This window comes from Ursus maritimus, unplaced genomic scaffold, assembly GCF_017311325.1.
Source record: "Ursus maritimus isolate PB19 unplaced genomic scaffold, ASM1731132v1 scaffold_6, whole genome shotgun sequence".
In the NCBI taxonomy this organism is placed as follows: domain Eukaryota; kingdom Metazoa; phylum Chordata; class Mammalia; order Carnivora; family Ursidae; genus Ursus; species Ursus maritimus.
In genome coordinates, this window is record NW_024426774.1 from 18,908,034 (window position 1) to 18,929,417 (window position 21,384).

General features: G+C 37.3%; 1 protein-coding gene across 5 annotated transcripts in view; it reads left to right on the plus strand.

The window, feature by feature from the left end:
• The window catches only part of NCOA1 (nuclear receptor coactivator 1), a 183,833-nt gene that overhangs the window by 101,852 nt on the left and 60,597 nt on the right, over positions 1-21,384 (plus strand). For all 5 annotated transcript variants that reach the window (XM_008700370.2, XM_008700371.2, XM_008700373.2 and 2 more), the window contains 5 exons: positions 1,926-2,023; positions 10,582-10,759; positions 12,853-13,032; positions 14,325-14,420; positions 18,995-19,135. In XM_008700370.2, the coding sequence (XP_008698592.2) occupies positions 1,926-2,023; positions 10,582-10,759; positions 12,853-13,032; positions 14,325-14,420; positions 18,995-19,135 (693 nt within the window). The remainder of the gene's footprint in view (positions 1-1,925; positions 2,024-10,581; positions 10,760-12,852; positions 13,033-14,324; positions 14,421-18,994; positions 19,136-21,384) is intronic.

Below are 21,384 nucleotides of genomic sequence, written 5' to 3' on the forward strand. Positions count from 1 at the left end.
AAAGAAACCAGTCACAAAGAACCACACATTGTATGATTCCATTTATATAAAATGTCCAGAATAGGCAAATCCATAGAAACAGAAAGTAGATTGGTGGTTGCCTAGGGCTTGGGAGTTTTGGGAAAATGGGTAGTGACTGCTAAAGGGCACGAGGTTTCTTTTTTGGGGTGATGAATATGTTCTAAAATTTATTGTGATGGTGGTTGCACAACTGTGAATATACTAAAAAGCATTGAATTGTATGCTTTAAATGCATGAATGGTATGCTATGTGAATTGTAGCTCAGTAAAGCTGTTATTATAAATACTACATAAGATGACATTTTACACCCATTAGATTCACAAAAATTAAAAAAAAAAAATTGTGACATCAGTTGCCAGTGAGGATGCAGAAAGACAAAACCCTTGAACATTACTCATGGTACATTCTCTGAGCAATCTGTCAAACTTAGCACTTTTTCAAAAAAGATTTAATTTATTTGAGAGAGAGCGGGCACGAGAGAGCACAAGTAGGGGGTGGGGGGATAGAGGGAGAGGGAGAAGCAGACTCCCTGCTGAACAAGGAGCCCGACGCAGGGCTCAATCTCTGGATTGAGACCCCCACCTGGGATCATGACCTGAGTCAAAGGCAGACGCTTAACCGGCTGGGCCACCCAGGTGCCCCAAACTTAATAATGTTGAAAATGCACAGACCCTATATTATCCAACAACTTCACTTTTAGTATTTACCCTAAAGAAACAGTCACACGTGTACAAAAGAGGAAATACTGAAAATAGTTTATTACAGCACTGTATGTGGTGGTCCAAGGACTGTCAGTAGTGGACTAGGAAGTCTAACTCGAGTTATTCATTTGATATAATACTCTATCGCAGTTCAAATGAATGAATCAAATCTGTATCAGTGTGCTTAAATTTCAGACATAATACTGAATGGCAAAAGTAAGTTGGAAAAGTCTCTATATATTTATGTTGGAAAAGTCTCTGTATATTTATGTAAACTTTAAAACTTTACAACACGGTAATATATTATTCATGAAATCATACATGTGTACTTAAGTAATAAAAACAGGCTTAGAAATTATTACGCTGGCCTCAGAATACTGATTAGTTCTGAAAAGGGACAGAGTAGGAATGGTGGCAGAGCATTAGTTCTATGTGCAGCATTTTATTTTTTAAAAAGGAAGGACCTGAAGCAAATGTTAACATCTGTGAAAAATGAACGGTGGCTATGTGAACGTATGCTATGTCATTTTCTGTATTTTTTTAGAATATATGAAATAGTTCATATTTTAAAGTGAAAAAAATGAGTCTCTATATTCAATAATACCACATTTGGTTTTTGGCTGACTAACTAACTAGTTTGACAGATTGGAAACTTATTTAAGTATGGTGCTGTTTTAAGATGATGGATGGCTTTTTCAACATTATTGCACAAAAGAATTCCAGATCCTTTAGCGGTTACGGGTTTATCAGTCAGATCACCATGACATGAATGTGAAAGGTTAGCTAATTCATGCAGGCTCACGAAAGGAAAAAGCATCTGTTCACTCTTTATTCAATGGCAATTGATCAAATCAGAAAGGGATAAAGAAAAATGGAGGAAATCATCATTCTTCTACAGTTTAGTCATTTCTTAAAAACTTCCAGTGTGTGAAATACTGGACTTAATAGGTCAGAATTCACATTCTCCTGCTGCCACTTATTTGTTATATGATTTGCGACACTTTACTCAACCTTTGTGACCCTCAATTTTGTCATCCATAAAATGAGTATAATTAAGATTAAATAATACTGTTAATAAACATGACCTAGATAGGAGATAAATGTTATTTGAATCTTAAATCAGGTGAATCTATTTCTTCACCAACTTGCCATCGTGGAAATGCACCCTTCTTGGATGTGTGACTTTTTGTTTCTTTATTATAGAGAAATCCACAACTGACGATGAAGTGCAGAAGTCAGACATCTCGTCCAGCAGTCAGGGGGTGATAGAAAAGGAATCCCTGGGACCTCTTCTGTTGGAGGTAGCTGTTCAGAGTCAGAAAGTGATCCACATGTTTGGTCTAAGCCAGTTTGGTTTTTTCTTTATCTTTTATGTTTTACTTCCAATTAATAAATTATAAAACCAACTAAGTTTTAAAAAACCTTTAATAGTTATTTTATTTTGTAACCTGTTTGACAGTTGTGGCTATTTCAGAATTAAGTGTGAATGATGAATGTGAGGACTTTCACGAAGGCATTCTGTGTAGTCAGATGAAAAACTGAAACCTGCTGGATGGCTTTGCCATTTATTTCTGGGGGGGTTGGGACTTGCTGGGAGTATAAAACATTAGAATTATTTAGCTTGCTAGTGCTATCTATATGTCTAAGATAGAATTTCACTTTTAAGTAAGGGATGCCTCACTTTATTGCGGTAGCTGTTTTCCTGAGAAGTTTCCTGACTAAGATTTTTAATTGTTTATGTAAATGCTGTCAGAAAACTTACTATTTTAACAACCCTCTATCAAACTTTTTAAAGTGAAGAACTTTTAAACTGGAATTATTTTGTAATTACTGTGTAATTTTCTTCCCAGCTTTTCCTATCTAATCCTCACTCCCTCTGTTCTCAACGCAGATGTTTTGTTTCCAAGCAGGCTCATCACCTTAAGTGCTCCCTCTCATACATGAATGTTTAAGAACATGTGCGTATGGACACACTCATTCCCCACAGAGTACTCCTGTCTGTCTCTAGGCCTAGTTTCATTTGTATACCTGTATGTATGTGTACACATACATATATAAATACATATACACACACATACGCTTATATATTTTTAATATATTTTGTGAATATAATAAATTCTCCTTTTCTGGTCCTATCCGAAGGCCCTCCTTTCTGGTGAAGTCTTTCTAACAACTCAGATTTGCACAGGTCTCTTGGTTTTCTACCTCCCTTGTGCATTTTTCCCTATTATCCCAACTAATTCCTCTGTTTTTTTTTTTTAATTATTATCTATAATTCCCTCTTCCAACACCGCTAATGTAGGAGTATTCTGAGAATTCAGTTCTTGCTTTTCTAGCCCCAGAAACTTCTTATATGTTCTTTGCTTTACCTTTTATCTCCGTGGAGATGACACCTAAATACGTACTTCTTGCTCTTTACCTACTCTGTTCCTGTGTTTTTAACAGGCTGCTAAATATTTTTTGCTCTCCTAGTAGCAGTTCCCCCCTCAAAAACTAAATTCTTCATTTTCCCTCCATGTGACACAAGCACTTTATTACTTACACTATCGGTCTTAATGGTTTCTATTAAGGGAATGGGCACATATTTTGTAGAATTGTAACATGTAAAGGACATAGGCCATTGAAACTGGGTAGGAATGACTGCCTTCTGAGCACATGCATGCACATGTAACTGGGAGAGGAGAGCCAACCACATGTGATAGTCTGATGGTTTTTATTCTTTCCTTCTCATAACCTATTAAATTGATTACGTGACACATGACCATATCTTGGAAACAGTGTTGTAACAATATAGTAAAAATGTTTATAGTAGAATCTAGGTGGTGAACATACCACCAATTCTGACTACAGAGTTCTTTCAACATTGCTGTATTTTGAAATTTTAAAATATAAGCTATTAGAGAAAAATTTGTTGAAGAAAGAAAAGCACTTTTGGTTCATTTCCAACTTCATCTCTTTGCCCTGCTTAGCACCTGTCACTGGCCCACTGCTTGGTTACCCTTGGCCCTTCCTGGAGACCTGATGTGTCCTAGCGTTTACTGCCTATCTCCTCTACCCTACAGGATGTTAGTAGGCTAGTTTTTTCATATCTTCTAGCTTTTCTGTGTGGGTTCTGTCTGCCTTCTCAGTGCCCTAAGGTTAAAACTAGCCTCAGGATTCCTTTCAATTCATTAAATATTTTATTAAATTTATTTGCTGCATATAATGTTTTTTGAGATACTAGTAAGTATAAGGTGTACAGGTTCTTGAGATTTCTGGGGTTCCTATAGGAAAATGGTGATCATTTAAATCCTAGCTTCCTCACAGGTTCTTCAGAAACCACAAGAGATCAGCAAGGACAGCAAGCAGATTATCAACAAACTGAACACAGCACAACTGGAGACAGTATTACTACTGCTACTTTAATTTATTTAAACCTTCATTATTGCTGTGTGAGAGAAGTCCACAACACTTTAACATGAAGTGAAAATGACAGGAAGACATCCATTCGAAGCTACTATAAAAAGAAAACAAAGTAGGAATTATTTCTTTTAGCCGATGAAATTATTACCCTGAGAACCACAGTGAATCCAAGGAAAGCTGTGGCACAACATCGCACGTGAACGAGATATCATCGGGCAAGCATTTTCAAATAGGAGAAAACACATCAAATTAGAAATTCCGAAACCTCAGAATAGAAATATATTTAGGTTCTTGACTTCAAGGAGCTCATCGTATTTTTATTTATGAGCTATAGATATGTGAAACAGACTGCAAAATAGAATTACTAACTTTTACAGCCTTCAAAGTTGCGTCCATCAACAACTTTTTCTGTGCCTTCTTCTGTATCCCCCAATCTCATCCTCATCGCCTTAAACTTTTAGAGTCTAATCCAGGGCAGCTAGGAGAAGTGGTGAAAAGCCACCGTGACACTCCTTGGATTCATTCAGGCTGCAGCCTAGAGCTGCACTATTCAGTAAGCTAGCCACTAGCCACACATGGCTGTTCAGAGTTAAATAAAACTAAAAATTCAGTGCTTCAGCCTCACCAGCCACATTTAACGTGCTCAGTGCCCACATGTGGTTAGTGACTACTGTCCTGGACACACAGATACAGAACTTTCTGCAATGACAGGAAGTTCTCTTTGGCAGCATTGGTCTAGAGGGACTTGTTTAGATGGAAGATGTGCACATCTAAAAAGTAACCAAGTATCAACCATTCTATGAGGAATTCTCGTCATACAGTTTTCCAGTTATTCCCATCCCTCCCCTTTTAAACATAAAGTAGCATGAGTTAAGAATGAAGATATTGGAGGTAATTTCCTCACATTTAAAGGGAGAGTGGAATTAGACTTTATTTAGTCAACAAATATTTGTTGCTTGATGCATAGTAAGAACTCCTGCATTTTTTTTTTTTATTGTCCTCATTGTCCATTGCTCTCTGCTATCTAAATTCCTCTGCCTCCTATTCAAAGCTCTGCATTATCTGACTCTAGCTCCTTATCTCCCATTGCTTCCCAAGAAAAATTCTGTTTTGGTCATGGAGGTCTCTTATGTCTTGTTGTGCATTCAGGCCTCCTTACCTCACTTTGTGCCATTCCCTACATTGCTGTGTGCCTCTCGACACCATTTACCACCCAATCCCTCTTTCTTAAAACTCTTCCTGTTGCCTCCTTGACAGGCACTGTCTCCTCTCTGGCTACTCCTCAGCCTCTCCCTCAGATTTCTCTTTCATCACCTGCCTCTTAAATGTTAGCATCCTTCAGGGTTCTGGGCTTGGCTCTTTTCCTTTTTGTTATTCTGTGCATACTTCCTGGGCAGTTTCATATACATCTATGTCTGTGTCCTGTGATGTATTCATGTATGCGTGTGCACATGTAAGTATGTGTAAATTATCATTTGGGTTTCTTGGTTTTCAAGTGACACCAATTCTGACTAAATTTAGCACATGTGAATTTATTGGAGTGCTATTTGGATATCACAGAATGATGCTTGGAAATAAGATGAAACCAAGGCATCTTAAGGAGGCTAGGAAGCAGATACGAGACAAATGCTCTCTTAGAAAGACCCGTCTGGGCAGTGCCCTGCTGCTAGAATGAATGCATTCCAGCTATGTTCATTCTTTCTGCAATTCTCCTCAAGGTTCCCATTTAGGTTAGAAGTCTCCCAATAGCCTGATTAAGAATCTCACGAGACCTTATTTAATGGGGAAGAAGTAACTCCCCAAAGGAAATCAGATATTCTTTGGAAGGGAGAGAAGATGATTGTAGTTAAGAACAATAAACAAAAAACCAAATGATACCGTATGTACCTGTAAATTGCAAATGTCTGTCTTTAGCTCAGATCTCTCTTCAGTTTCTCTTTCACTATATCTTGCTGCCTATCTTGCCCATCTAAATGTTGCTTAGTCATTTCAAATATAACATCTTTTTTTTTTTTTTAAGAGAAAGAAAGAGAGAGAGAGTGGGGGCAGGAGAGGCAGAGAGAGAGAGAGAATCTTAAGCAGGTTCCATGCCCAGTGTGAACCTGGTGCAGGGCTCAGTCTCACGACTCTGAGATCATGAGCTGGGCCTAAATCAAGTTTGATGCTTAACCCACTGAGCCACCCAGGTGCCCCTCAAATACATTTCTAAAACTAAATTTATAAATCTGTCCTCTTGTCTCCTGCTTAAAAATAGGGGAAAAAATAATGAAGAGTAGATTTCTTTACCCCTTGGTCCCCTTTCTCAGGGAAAGGCACTTATCTGCCAGAACCCTTACATCATTAGTGAGGGATCACCCCAAATCCTCATCCCCACAGCTGCTGGAGGTCACCAAATACTGTCTGTTCTGCCTGTGTCAGATTCTTCTCTATCACTTCCACTGGCGATGCCTTAATCCAGGCTCGCTCACTCGGACTAGAGCATCACGATAGCTTAGCAACTGTTCTGCTTCCGGTCTGCATGCCAGACCTGTGGCCAGAAGGATCTTTGTAAAAGCAGATCATGTCACTCTTGTGCTTAAAAACATGGCCTTCTAGAAAATGCCCATTGCCTTTAGAATAAATTCCTTATTATTATTATCTTTTTGCTTTTCTTGAAGATTAGAAAAAACACAGTTTGCTGTAATATGTTTCACAAATATAACAAGTTCATACAAGGTGATTTTGTTTTTAACCTTTGAGCTGTTTCCTCTGTTTTGAATGTCCTTTCCACCCCTTATCCACCTGAGTTACTACTCCCTGTCCTTCAAGACTTCGCCCAGGCATAGTGTGGCCTCCTCCCGGGAGTCCGTACCAATGGCAGTCGCTTCTTTACCCATTTCGAGTGCTTCACTCTGTGCATAACCTTTTTGAATTCCTCTTTGTACTATATTATAACTATGTGTACTTGTCTTTTTCCCTTCAGAGACTACAGAATTGTTGAGAATTGTGTGTTTTTATCTCTAGAATTTTTGTCTGTTACCTGGCATGTAGGTGACAGTGAAGCTTGTGGGGTCGTGTAAAGCCAAGACCCTTGGCCAGTGTGGACCCCTGCTGTGAGACACTGGGAGGTCAGGAGAGAACCCCCTCAGATTGCTGATGATGTGCTGAATGGATGGACACTTGTTATCATCTGTGCACAGCTCAGTGAAAGACTGGCTGCCAGGGTGTGGAGAAACAGAAAGATTCCTTCCCAGAAGCACACTTGGAAGTTAATTATATGCACAACATATGAGGGAAACTTGTAGAATAAGAGCGGGTATCAGCAGATTATATTAGTCAGTCATACTTGAGGAAATTAGAGATGTTTGTATATTCATAGAAATAGTCTCAAAGAATATTCCCTGAAATGTTAACAGTCTCCTGGGGGTGAGATTTTGGCAGATCTTCTACTATTTCATTTTCATACTTAAGCAATTTTTATAAGTATATATATCATTTGTAATTAAAAAGCAAAAAAAAAAAAAAAAAAGCATTTCCAGCAAACGACAGGCTGTCTGCATCCCAGGAGTAGGGTCAGCAGGACAACTCTGCAAACACGAGGGAGCCTTTGTAGACCTGTTTTCCAAGCCAGTCTTTTCTGGGGAAGCTCAAAAGAAATATGATGGCCCAGACTTCACAGAGGAAACGAGACAAGTCCATGTAACTGAGGCCAAGCAGAGACCCGGTGAGAGTTCTACACTCCCTGTAAGGCCGATCGGCTGCATATTCCAGAGGCCAGTTACTATAATAACTTCCCAGCCTGGCAGTGAAATCAGGTACAGTCAATGGGAGGAGAACTTGGAGAAGCCCCAGTATGTCTGTGGAAAGGATACTACAGGGACTCCAGGGCTACTACAACGAAGGAGAACTTTTAAGTCCTTTGGATTTTGTAAATACTTTAAAAGTAACTGCACCGAATAGTCCGGGTGAATCCGTAGGTCTTTCTGGTGCTGGATGCTGAGCCCACCATTGGCTAGTCTTCAGACTGGACAGAGATGATCCCAGAAGTGTGTCTTGTTCTCTCCCATTCCCCCTGCAGGTAACAGGCAACTTCCAGAGATATCCAGAGACAGACATGGAAAGTGAAGAAAGCAAGGGAGAGAATAGCTGTGGCTTTGAAGATAGACAGGGTCACCAGGGAGGCAGAGAGGGAGGAATCAAGAAGGATGCCCTGAAAACTAGGTGATAAAAGGGAGAAAGTAGTGCTAAAGAGGCTGGGTAGTATCGCCCTGGCAATAGGTTTGCCATGGAACAACCAGGTTTTGCTTGCCTGTCTTTGATGTTAATACTGTTTCTTGCTCTAAACTATGACACTTAGTTATACCCCACTGTTCTTTATTAAACTCTTTTAAGAGACCAAAAATAAATTAAGTGAAATTCTATTTATTCTGATTCAATTAATAGCTAAGAACAATTTAGATAATTTTAGGTCTACTTTTTAAAAAATTGATATATCTGTATTTCCATTATTCCTATTTTCACGTAAACTGCAAGGCAAATAATATGTATTGATCACCTGCTATGAAATTTATAGCTAATCTTACTTAAAAAAAACAAAACGAGGGGGCGCCTGGGTGGCTCAGTTGTTAAGCATCTGCCTTCGGCTCAGGGCGTGATCCCGGTGTTCTGGGATCGAGCCCCACATCAGGCTCCTCGGCTGGGAGCCTGCTTCTTCCTCTCCCACTCCCCTGCTGTGTTCCCTCTCTCGCTGGCTGTCTCTCTCTGTCAAATAAATAAATAAAATCTTTAAAAAACAAAAAAACAAAAAAAACCCGGTCAGTTAGAAATGAGGGTGCTTTCCTGTGCTCTTCTAAACACGAAATAGGTTAGCAAAAGGTTTATATAGGGGTGAGGTTTTTAGATCATTAATCACATCCCTAGGTTTTTACTGAAATTCCATCTTCGTTGATCTCAAACAGTGATTCTTCCAAAGTAATCAAAAGGTGTTGCATTTTCACATTAAAAAAAAATGAGTTTAAAGCCCACTGAAACTGGAAGATTTTTGAGCAGGTAAAAAGTCCTGTTTTTAAATTTTTAAACTGAGAAGAGAATTCTTACAAGTAATTTTCATCATGTGCTAACATTTCAAAACATGCATTTTCACATACTCTCTCAATAGTGTAAGTGTCCTTTTGAAAGGCAGTTTACTTCTTATTCATTGTTTAAATTTTATCTTTACCCTGCGGGGACAATATTAAGTGTGTTTGTTATTTGGAAAACATCTACTAGGTAACTTATTATCACAAGCACTTGTAGTCATAGAAAACAAATTTAGGACACTTGCCTTTTTAAAAAAGAAAAATGAATAGCCCATGACATTGTTAGCTCTTTTAAGAATTTTGCCACAGATAACTAGCACACTTATGTGTGATACAAAGGATTTTCACGGTCATTTTACATCTTGTTATAAAATCCTATAGATGTCTTGTTTTTACTGCTTGTACATATCCTATAGCAAGTAAATTGGAACATGTTACAATAACTGGAAAGGTTATAAATAAGGAAGGTGCCGCTATCAACTGCTGCGTTCTGGATATTCTCTCAGGATTCTGTGGTTTGTGGTATGTGCCTGTCTGGACTGAGTTGAGATATCAGGGTGTCAGTATGGTTTGTTAAGCTTAATTTCTTCTTTATATTTTAGATTACACTATAAATGGAGATTCTAACTTTTTTCCTGCACCTCTAGGATTTAATGCTCCCCTTAGGGCATATACATTTCCTTTTGAAGTCCCCTAACTCTGTTTCACAGCATAGGAGGCCCTCTGATTTGACTCTTGTCCACCTCTCCAAACTTATTTCCTGCCATGAGCCTGTCTTGTACCATGTACTCCAGCAACTCTAAACTGCTTTTTTGTTCCTTAATGTGCCATGCTGTTCCCTCTGCCTGGAATGTTCTTCCCTCATTCCTTTTCCACTCCTCCACTGTGTCCTGTAGAACGCAGGTAGGGGTCTGTAAAGAGCCTTTCTTTGTCCCCCACCCCAGCCTCAAGTTAGGTATTTTTCTTTGTGCTCACAGAATATTTGGTGTATGGCTCTGACACTGCATTACTAGTATTTTATTATATTTATGTCTCTCTACCACTGTACCCCAAGTTCTTTGAGGGTAGTGACCAGGTCTTAACCTATAATTTAGAGAGATGTTATGACTGCATGAATATCAATTACCTACTTCACGTCTCCTACCATAAAGTTTCTCTCTAAGAAGGAAGGTTGATAGACTCATTTGTGCCTGCTGTACGTTACTGTACCGTCTGTTTCAAAATCCTGTCCTTCTACAGAAAACATGCAATATTAAATCTTCTATTCAGGCTCCCTTTTTCTTTTAATTTGACATATATTTCTGATCTCTTTTTCAATAGGGAAATGTATATGTTTATTTTTCTTTTATTTTTTTAACCTCCTAATCTCTTAATCATTTTTTTTTTTTTTGGCTTTGCAGGCTTTGGATGGATTTTTCTTTGTTGTGAACTGTGAAGGGAGAATTGTATTTGTGTCAGAGAATGTGACCAGCTACTTGGGTTACAATCAGGAGGAATTAATGAATACCAGTGTCTACAGCATACTGCATGTGGGGGATCATGCGGAATTTGTGAAGAATCTGCTCCCAAAATCACTAGGTACAGAGCAATGTGTTTTTTAAAAGAACATGAACTCTCTATAGCTTTTTTCCATTATATAATTATTATATTTATAATACATAGTATTATTCTAGAATATAACATATTAAAAATATTTTTAAATTTAATTTCAGCCTGATATGTAAATATGAAGGGAGAGTATCATCAGATAGCTGATAGAGAGCATTCCTTCTCTCCTGTTCCTCTTGTTATGCCCTAGTCATGTGACAGTAGTAGGAAGCAGAGCAGTCAGCTGCCTTGCCACTAGAAGCTTCTGCTTGAAATTACCTTTGTTTCTAGTTTTGATTATGTCCAGGAAAGAGATAAACGTATATCCTTCCCATCACCCCGCTCAAAAAGAAAAAAAAGGAGGGAGGGAGGGAAAAATATACTGTCATGTTATATATATTATATATATATTAAAATGAACATTTTTGGATATACGTGGTTTCAACTCAGAAGTTTCAAGTATGGTTGGACAGATTGTTTGCTGACAAAGGAGCCCAGCTGAGAGGACGGATGGGGTCTGATTTCCAACCTCTGTTCCATTTGCTAAACCCTGTGCCTGTTCCTTAGCTTATGTGTGCTCTATAAGTAAGGGGAGGGCCTTGACTAGAAATTCTATATAACTAAGCCACACATGCAAATCAAATCTTATCTGTAGCTCTTTACTTTCTACATTATTCACTCAATAGAATGGAAGCTTTATTTCTTTTTTGAAAAGAGTAGTGTGTGTTTATAGTACCTGGGGGCCTGAAATGATTATTTCTGTTAAAATCACCAGTTTGATCTTTGAATTATCAAGGGGTCTTATGTGTTTTGTTATAGAATTTTAGAATATGAATGACTTGAGAGATAATATAGTGGATTCCTTTATTTTAAAGATGGTACAAAGATAAAGTAATTAACCCAAACCTCACAGCTAGCTCATAGCAGAACCAAGACACCTTCCTCCAGTATAGGTTTGTTTCCATGATTCCTCTAACAGTTACAGGCAGATGAGATACTAAAAAGGAAGGAGGGTCAGTGAAGATGATAAAGTAAGAAAACTGTTGGGAATGGTGAGAGAAGAGCGTTAAAAACCCTCTGATTGCCCCCATGGTTTGAATATAGCATTGTAACTGAGAAATAGAAATCATCACACAGTGATGATCACTTAAAATGTACAGACATAGTTTCTATAACTGAATTCAGTTTTCTTATACCAAGTCAGGCAACATTTATGTTTTAACAGTCATTTTTATGTAATAACTTACTTTTTAAATTTTTATTTTTTAATTTTTTAGGTATGGAGGGAGTGACGGGAGGGGCAGAGACAGAGAGAGAGAGAATCTTAAAGCAGGCTCCACGCCCAGTGTGGAGCCTTACGTAGAGTTCAATCTCATGACCCTGAGATCATGACCTGAGCCAAAATCAAAAACTTAACCGACTGAGCCAACCAGGCGCCCCGATTTTTATGTAATAACTTACTGACTACCCACTATGTTCGAGGCATTGTTGCAAATAAAGTGTGAGAAAAATGGTTATAAGAAGCCAAGGTTGGTCTCTGTCTATTCTAAATATTTTTTTGAGTCACAGTCTCCTTTGAGAAACTTTAAATCCTCTCCCCAAAAAGGTGCGCATTTTCACAAGCTCATCCTTAAGAATGCATGCCTGCCAGGTTAAAATTTCTGCTTGACAATGGATCTGTGGTTTCCAATCATTTTTTCGTTTCCAGGGTATAACTGGAAACAAATGGAAAAGTGCATTAATGAACTGCTATAAAATTCTGAGTAAAAGGGTAGTAAGCTATTAATTTTTAATTTTTGTCTTTAACTGTTTATAAAGACTGTTAATGAATTAGGAATATGTAAGGTCTTATTTTTTAGGGGGGAAATCCTATACAATCTCTTAGAAATGTGACAATTTTGTAATTGGTAGACATTTAGATTTGCTAAGGAAGCTAAGTATCCTGTCGCCTCAGGATGTTAGATGTGAAGAGATCTGTCTTTTAATCTGAATATCTAATAAAGCAGTGGGCTAAATGTATGTCTTTTGTGTCCTTAGAGTTTTTCACCCTATTTGCGGACATATAATCAGTTTTTCTTCCACAGTAAATGGAGTTCCTTGGCCTCAGGAGGCAACACGACGAAATAGCCATACCTTTAACTGCAGGATGCTAATTCACCCTCCAGATGAGCCAGGCACCGAGAACCAAGAAGCTTGCCAGCGGTATGAAGTCATGCAGTGTTTCACTGTGTCACAGCCAAAATCAATTCAAGAGGATGGAGAAGGTAAAACAAAGGGTGATTTTAAGGTGTTTGATTGCTTTTTCCATGGCTTTAAAGATCAGGGAGGTAACTGATCATAAACAGCCTTATTCAGATCGTATTTTTGGTCAGTATATTATGTATCATAGTGGCTTTTCAGCTTACTATGTTATTTCCTAATACTTAAGAAAAAAATTGCCAACATCTAGAATCACCCCTTTAAAATGCCCCCACACTCTCAGTTTTAAGCTGGCATTCCCACTAAAATGTCAAATTCAAACCAACTTGCTGCCTAGAAATAAGAGACGTAGCTAACTGCTGCCAGTTGGAAATGTACCAGATGCAGCAGGCTGTTGAACAGCTCTGATTTTTAGAAAGTTTCAAGTTTAGAGTGTGGTGAATGTTGGAGAATAGAGTTAGCATTTTTGAGGCCATACAAGGTAATTTATAAGGAGAAAGCGTATGAACAGATGAAAACACAGCTGACGCTCTAATACGAACATGGTATCAACATGACATTAGTCAAATATGTGACAGAGGATGAGTTTTCCACGTGAGCTAGTCTGAGCTAAGTGAAGAACATCACAAATTGGAAACTGGAGTAAGGACTGGGGAAGGTAGAAGATGAGAAATTAATCGGATACAAAAAAGGCCATGCCTGCAGCAGGTTTAACCTGCAAATGGGTGCCACAGTCAACTGAGGACTTTTTACAAAATACACAGGCCAGTGCCAGACTGTCTTATATGATCGAGTTCATATTTAGCTGTGTGATATCATGTGTGGCACTCAAAAAAATCGGAAATGGGACTTCAAAAAAAATTATAGATCCTGAAACATTGAAGTCCTCCATCAAGGACAAAATAATTGCTTCTTCAGAAAGAGTTAAATGTTTTTCTCATATGGTAATTATTATCTACACAATGGTTATAAGAATAGTCTTTGTAGCTATTAAGTACTGGTAAGTATAGGAAATTGACTAAAAACTGTATTTTAAAAATCACTGTGTTCCTTAAGTCTAGTGAAAACTACTTCTTCAAGTTGTTATCACCCAAGTACATGAGATGTGTCCATCTTCTCTGTTTTATATCCGAACATTCAGTGTGAAGGGATAATTTTTGCTAACCAGATCTCTACCCGGAGCTGCCAGTTTTTGGTTACCAGCAATTTTATCTCTTACATTATGAGATGAGAGTGACTCCAGTATTGTGTCAGATCCTATAACGTGTTGTTTTTATGAAAACCATTAATGGCAAATGATAGATGTGAACTGTTTTCTGCCCTCTTTTCTTCAACTTCCCTTTCTTGTTTTGGGCAGATTTCCAGTCATGTCTGATTTGTATTGCACGGCGATTACCTCGGCCTCCAGCCATTACAGGTGTAGAATCCTTTATGACCAAGCAAGATACTACAGGTATTAACTGCAAAGTCTAGAATTACATACAAAATTTTGTGTCCTTCTCTTGTCTGCTGTTTGGCTTCTGTTTACTTGTCTTATACAGAAAATATTTTAAATAATGGTCTTGATTTTGTGCATTTTATTTTTTTGTATTAATTTTTTTTAAGATTTTACTTTTAAGCAGTCTCCACACCCAACGTGGGGCTTAGACTCACAACCCCAAGATCAAGAGTCACACGCTCCACTGACCGACCCAGCCAGGCACCCCATTCATCTTGTGCATTTTAGATGCTGTAATCATTGCCATGGGCAGGGTGTTGGGGAGAACATTATAACTATACACATATTGTTTTGGTTATAAATTATTTTTCATAATCATGAAGTAAAATTTTTAAAGAAATTTGGCAATGTAGATGTAGATATATTTATTTATAAATGGTGGTTTTAAAATTATGCTTTGGTGTATCTGGCTATTTCTTTTTCCTTTCCTCTTTTTCTTTAAATGTATTTAGCACATACGGATTAAGTTCCTAGAACCGCCTGTCACTATGTGTGATGGCGCAGGGTATACATGGCTGAGCAAAAACCAATAACGTAGTTACAAATTGTGATACATTTTATGATGGAAAAGTTGTGAGATGGTAAAAGGCAAACTAATAGGGAGAACCTATTTTTAAATTAGTTGGTTAACAAGTGCCTGTCTGAGGAGCTGATACTAAGCTCTAAGCTCCAAAAGATGAGAGTGGTGCCAACTCTGCAAAGTGTGGAAGGGGTGGCAAGGAAGGGTCACTGTGCAGCATGAGTACTCCTGAATGAGGAAGGAGGGCTAGCTGCAAAGCCCCGTGGGAAAACAGACAGTGCATTAGAGGAACTGAAAGAAGGGCAGTAGAGCTCAAAAGGGAGAGCTGGGAAGTAAGGCCTCTAAGTAAAGGCCTACTTCAGATTTGACTTTCAGCCAAAACAAATTGCTATTGTTCTTTACAATTTTCTGTAGTACTTTTCATATATTTATGTAATCTTCACTTTAACACATCAAGTTTCAGACTTTTACGTCAGAGTTACCTATGTATCAATTACCCCTTCATTTTAAAATAGGGATTGATACCCTAGAGATATTTTTTAGCAGACCAAGATTTTAAAAATAATTTCTACTGAATTATATTCTTTGTGAAAGTTTAGTTTTAATGTACTTTTTGACTTTTACCATTATTTGTAACATTTGTTAATATTTGTTACATTATTTATTAGTTTTTTAGTCCCAGAAATTTAATATTCCTGTTGTGTGCTTTATTCTTGTGTTTTTAAAGATAAGCTCCCAGCTGCTGTTACTGAGGAGTAGGTGGGGATAAATTAGCACAAATAATAGAGTATAATAAAGAGAATGTCTGGGACTTGGAGATACAGCATCGGCGCCTAGTAATTAGCCGTCACCATAACTTTCTTCCTTCCCTCTTTGAGTCGACCATCTACATGTCCTTTTCCATTTTTCGCCAATGTACAGCTCTGGAAAAATTGAATAACCTTTATTGAAAACCAAAAATACTAATGTGTGGGGAAAAAATAGGGTCCACTGAAAAATATAACTGGTCTTTTGTGTCAGTAAAACCAAGTAAGGGCTTGTGAGCAGAATAAAAGCAGGCTGGAAAGAGTGGTAGTCAGGTTACCGAATAATTGGGGAGATGAAGGAGTCCTAAAAATTATCGGGATAATTTAGGAACAGTGTATTTCAGCTTTTCCTCATATTGCATTTCTATACATTGAATCTTAAATTGGATTATTTTGTTTTTTAAAATTTATTTTAGAGACAGAGCATTACAAGCAGGGGGAGGGGCAGAGGGAGAGGGACAGAAGCAGACTCCCTCCTGAGCACAGAGCCTGATGTAGGGCTTGATCTCAAGACCCTGAGATCATGACCTGAGCTGAAATCAAGAATCAGATGCTTAACCAACTGAGCCACCCAGGTGGCCCTTAAATCGGATTGTTTTAAAGACTGTATTTTCCCATAGCAGCAGTATTATTACTGGCAGTTTTGTTCCCGACCAAGGACCCAGCATTAAAATCTTACATGTACGTGATTTTAAAGTAAATGTGTACAAATTTAAAATTAAGTTCTGAATCATAAAATAATTATAAATCTGGAGGGAACCTCAGAGATCATGGACTCTAGCCCACTCATTTTACAAAGGATAGAATCTTGAGTTTTCCAAAACCATACAGCTAATTACTGAGAACGGACATCCATAGGTCCTAATATAGAACTCTTCCTTTATATTGCATTGCCTTCCACCAAAGCACTATTGCAAGGACATCACTGTACCATACACACTTATTACATAAAAGGTACCAGAGGAAATGTAAAATATAAGGAAAATAGAAGGGTGCCAAAGAAATATAGAGTGTTCTTAAAATGTAAATAACATTTTATTATATTGTTGAATTGATTTAGATAAAAAAATAATAAACTAGTTGCAATAAGTATTAGATATTTAATTCCTTAAATTTTAGTAGTAGTTTTAACTCTACATAGAGTTACGTCCCTTAAAAAAGTGGTTCACAGCCCTTAAAAAAAGAAAAAATCGTCTACCAAGAACTGTTGAACAGCGGCTTATTAGTTGGGTGGGTGGGTTGGTTGGTTGGTTGGTTGGTTAAACTTTCCTCTAGCAAGCAGAGGTACTCTAAATCAACCCATTCATGATTCTCTTCTGAGATAGTCACTGCATTACCCAACCATTTGTTACCATTGCTGATAATTTAATCACTGTCTCCCCTCCGATCATGCAAGTCTAGACTCTTGCTCTCTTGTGCTTAGTACTGACATGAATACTTACACACACACACACACACACACACACACACACACACCCCTACCTTAGTCATTGCCTCTGAGGAGCATTTGTTGTGTGTGAAGGTCCTGTGACAGTTGATTTTCTGCTATAACCAACTCTTGACTCTGATGTAATAAGAGACAGAGATTAAATAATTATAATTCTTAGAAAATCCAGAATTGTCTATAGTTGCAGTCAAGTGTTCACTAGGCTTTCCCCAAACCATTCTTAAATAACAAAATTCCTTTCTTTAAGTTTAAATTCCTTTTCTTTCTACCATTTACATTTATGCCAAGACTTGGGTGACAGCCTTATCAGACAGATTCAGATATATCAGATTCAAGACTCTGAGTTAAAGTGGCTTAATAAATTCCAGCAAACCAAGTGAAATACATAAAGAAGGGATTAGTTAAAATGAGGGTGCACAAATAATTCAACAGATTTGAGTTCGTTGTGAGAAGAGGGAAGATAAGGGGAAAAATCAGCGATGCACAGAAGAGGAAACATGAAAAATTCTCAACCTCATTAATTGGGAAGTACAAATTTAGATCATAAACTTTTTTCAGCTATTAATTGTAAAAAATAAAGAAGTCTGACAATACCCCAAGTGATGGAGAGGATGTTAGATTAATTGTAGCTCTTATATACGTTTCTGGGAAACAGTTTAATGTTATAAAGTTCAATATTCACATAACCTATGACTCAACAGTTCTGTTGCTACATTTGTACCCTAGAGAAGCTCTCACACACATGCACCATGGAAAATGTAGACAGTGTTCACAGCAGCACTGATTGTAATATCAAAAAATGGGATACAATCTAGATGTCCCTTGACAGGAGAATGTAAAAACAGAGGGATGTGACAAGTGAGGAGTACACACGTAATGGAATGGTATAGGTGGTGGTCCAGTTCTGAAGTTGGATGGTGGGTTTGCAGGTTTTCATTTTATTAATCTAATTCTACACATGTATATATCTTACCTACATTATTTTGTGTTAATATAAGATTGCATAAAAAAATAGAATAGATCTGGATAATCCCAAACTGGCTTAATCGGCCCCTGGTTAACTAAGGACTAATTTACCTGAATTCTTCCATAGCCATCTAGGAAGTTTGTTCAAGTATGATAATAATAGCAAATCACTACTACATTTTATAAAGCATATGTTTTATGTGCAGAATGTCTAACCAATCTTAATGCTCTCACTTGTTATCTTTTTCTGATTTAACTTTCATTGCCTTTAGTCTTTGTTTATTCTTCAATGCAATATTGCCTACAACCCAAGAAGAGGTAGAAAAGGAAAGTTTTGCTTACTTTCTCATATTCTCTTCACTTAGTTATTGGAAATTAATTTAAACGAAAATAATATATTTCATCTCTGTCTTTCCTTTTCCGATAAGTGATCCAGTCATTAGTGTGTAGAGAGTAGAATCCAAAGAGCAGACTAGAGGAGTTGGATTTGCGTTAGTCCCTGCAGCTTCAGGTCTTGATGGTACGACTTTAATACTTGACTGGAATTGAATTTTAGAATATGATATGCTAATACATTACACACTCCAAGGCCAAAACAGTTTTTTAGTATCACATAAGTGATACACTCTGTTACCATATATAATAAAAAATTAGTAGTGTTTATTAATGTTTTTGTCCACTAAGCATTTAGGGGCAGCAGCAAATTTCTTTGATATAGTTGTCGATTTTGAAATACAGATGACTTATATCAAGAGGCTGTCACAAATGGAATCTTTCCTTCTTCATGTAGGTAAAATCATCTCTATTGATACTAGTTCCCTGAGAGCGGCTGGCAGAACTGGCTGGGAAGATTTGGTGAGGAAGTGCATTTATGCTTTTTTCCAACCTCAGGGCAGAGAACCATCTTATGCCAGACAACTGTTTCAAGAAGGTAAAATTTTTTTCTCTTAATTATTTTCATTAACCTTGCTTTTTATTAATATGAAGTAATTTATATAGAACTTATGGCTTGATAAGTATTTTCTCCAAATTACAGTTTTTGCAATAATCAGTTTTAGGAAAGGAAGAAATGGGTAAGCAAAGTAATTCATGAGTGGATCCTGAATTTGGGATGCACATTTTAAAGAACAGGGTATCATGTGGTGGTCACTCACTCATTCATTCATTCATTCATTCAGCAGACATGTATCAAGTTCCTCACATATATAGAACACTATGTCAGGTGGCAGGGATATAGAGATGACTAAAAAGCAGGGTTTTGCCCTCAAGGAGCTCAAAATATATTAGGACAATATGTGACTTTAAAGATCAGTGTGTCATGGGCTTATACCCAGAGGTATAACCAAAGCAAAAAATTAATTCTGACTTGGAGAATCAGGGATGTCTTCAGAGAAGAAGTGATAATTTCGTCTGACTTTTGAAGATCATTCCCAGCAGAACAGGCATGTGAAAGGGCTTCTAGATAATATAGAAATCTGTATCACACAAGTTTACTTCATTACTGTTACGGTACCTATATCACCTGACTCAGGTTGAAGTTTCAAGTTAAAAATATGTCATATGAAATTAATAATTGTAGAGATGCTATATCATGGATGCGAGATAAAACAAGTATATTCCTTGCCCTTAAGGAACTTAACAGTATTACAAGAAACATAGGGAAAATTATTTGAGAAAGTTCATAGAGTTTCAGAGGTGAGGGTTTTTATATACTTTAAAAATATTGTCACGTAATTATGTTAGCCTAATACTTCATTCCCTGTGTAATTTATTCTTTATTCTTTAATAGTTTCTTTGGAAAGAGACTCTTCGTATGGCTCTTCCTGAAAAATAATTTAAAAATATTTTTCATTATTCTATCACCCTTCTTAATTTTAATATTTCCCTGTAATATTAGGTTTCCTAACTTTATAGATGATTTTCCATTCGTTACATTTTAGGTCAATGGCTTCAAGGTGTTATGTGAAGAGGAAGCAGCTTGATTTTTTTTTTTTTTTTCGGGAAGCCATCTATTTGAATCTCACTAGTCTGGTTACTTCTGGGACAACTTCCTGTAGACTAATAAATACTTCTCTAGTGGGCCTCTTACTAGACTGATACTTTGCCCAACGATGGTATTTCAGTGGATGGGACCAAGAACCTAACATTTTTTAAAAAGTTCCCAGGCAATTCTGAAGTGCAGTCAGGTTTGGAAACCATTGCAATAAGCAACTAATGCCATTTACTGGTTGCAGACTTCGTGACTCCCTCTACCAGTAATGGCACTTGACTTTTGCCTAAGTTTGAGACTCGGAGCACTGTCTCCATTCACTGCCCAAAATGCTGAAGTATACGATAGTCTTTATTTTTTACCTTAACTTTATAAGTTGGGCCTTCCAAGACTTTACGTGAAACACTTTTAATTGTATTTGCCTATAATTTATATATACTTGCACCAAGGCAAAGCAGGTCTAGATTATTGTCTTATTGTCTAAGTGACTAGGTTCCCTGTAGATGTGACTGAACCAGTTGATGTGTTTCTAAACCATTAGAATTCTCTATAAAACAGATTGATTAAAGTTTAACAAGTAACTATTATTAACATATGAAGTAAAACAATTTAGAGTGGAATGTAAAGAAATATAATTCAACACCTCTTCCCCATTAGTCATTTCTTCATGTCCTTTTCTTCCACTTTTGGGGGGAAGAAAACATTCCTCAATAGAGATAACTGGTATTTTTCTCAGCACTGTTGTCCAGAGTTCACATGACTCTGATTATATAGTTTTGGAGATTCTGGGCAATTTGCCTAACAGTGTTCATGGATTGAACACATTTTTTTCTGGTATTTCATACTCAGCAGTATCTAACCTGGTAAGAAAACTGTGGTCCATGAAACACTCACATGGGGATCATCTGTTAAAGATGGTGGCCTGCTAGCTTAAAATCTCCTGTGAGGGCCCAGGCATCTTCTGAAGCTCCAAAGGCAGCGCTTAAGTACATGGAGTGTGAAGACCCATTGGTCTATTAAGAGTCGGGGCAGGTGTAAATTTGTATTTGCGGTTCCATTGCTCCCTCTTCACTCAAGCACGGTGTGAAAAGAGTGAAATTATGCTACCGTGTGAAACTTGATTTTGTGTGAAACTTTTAAAATGTTGGAAGTTTGTAAAACTCTATAGTGATTGAGTCTTTTTTTATTTT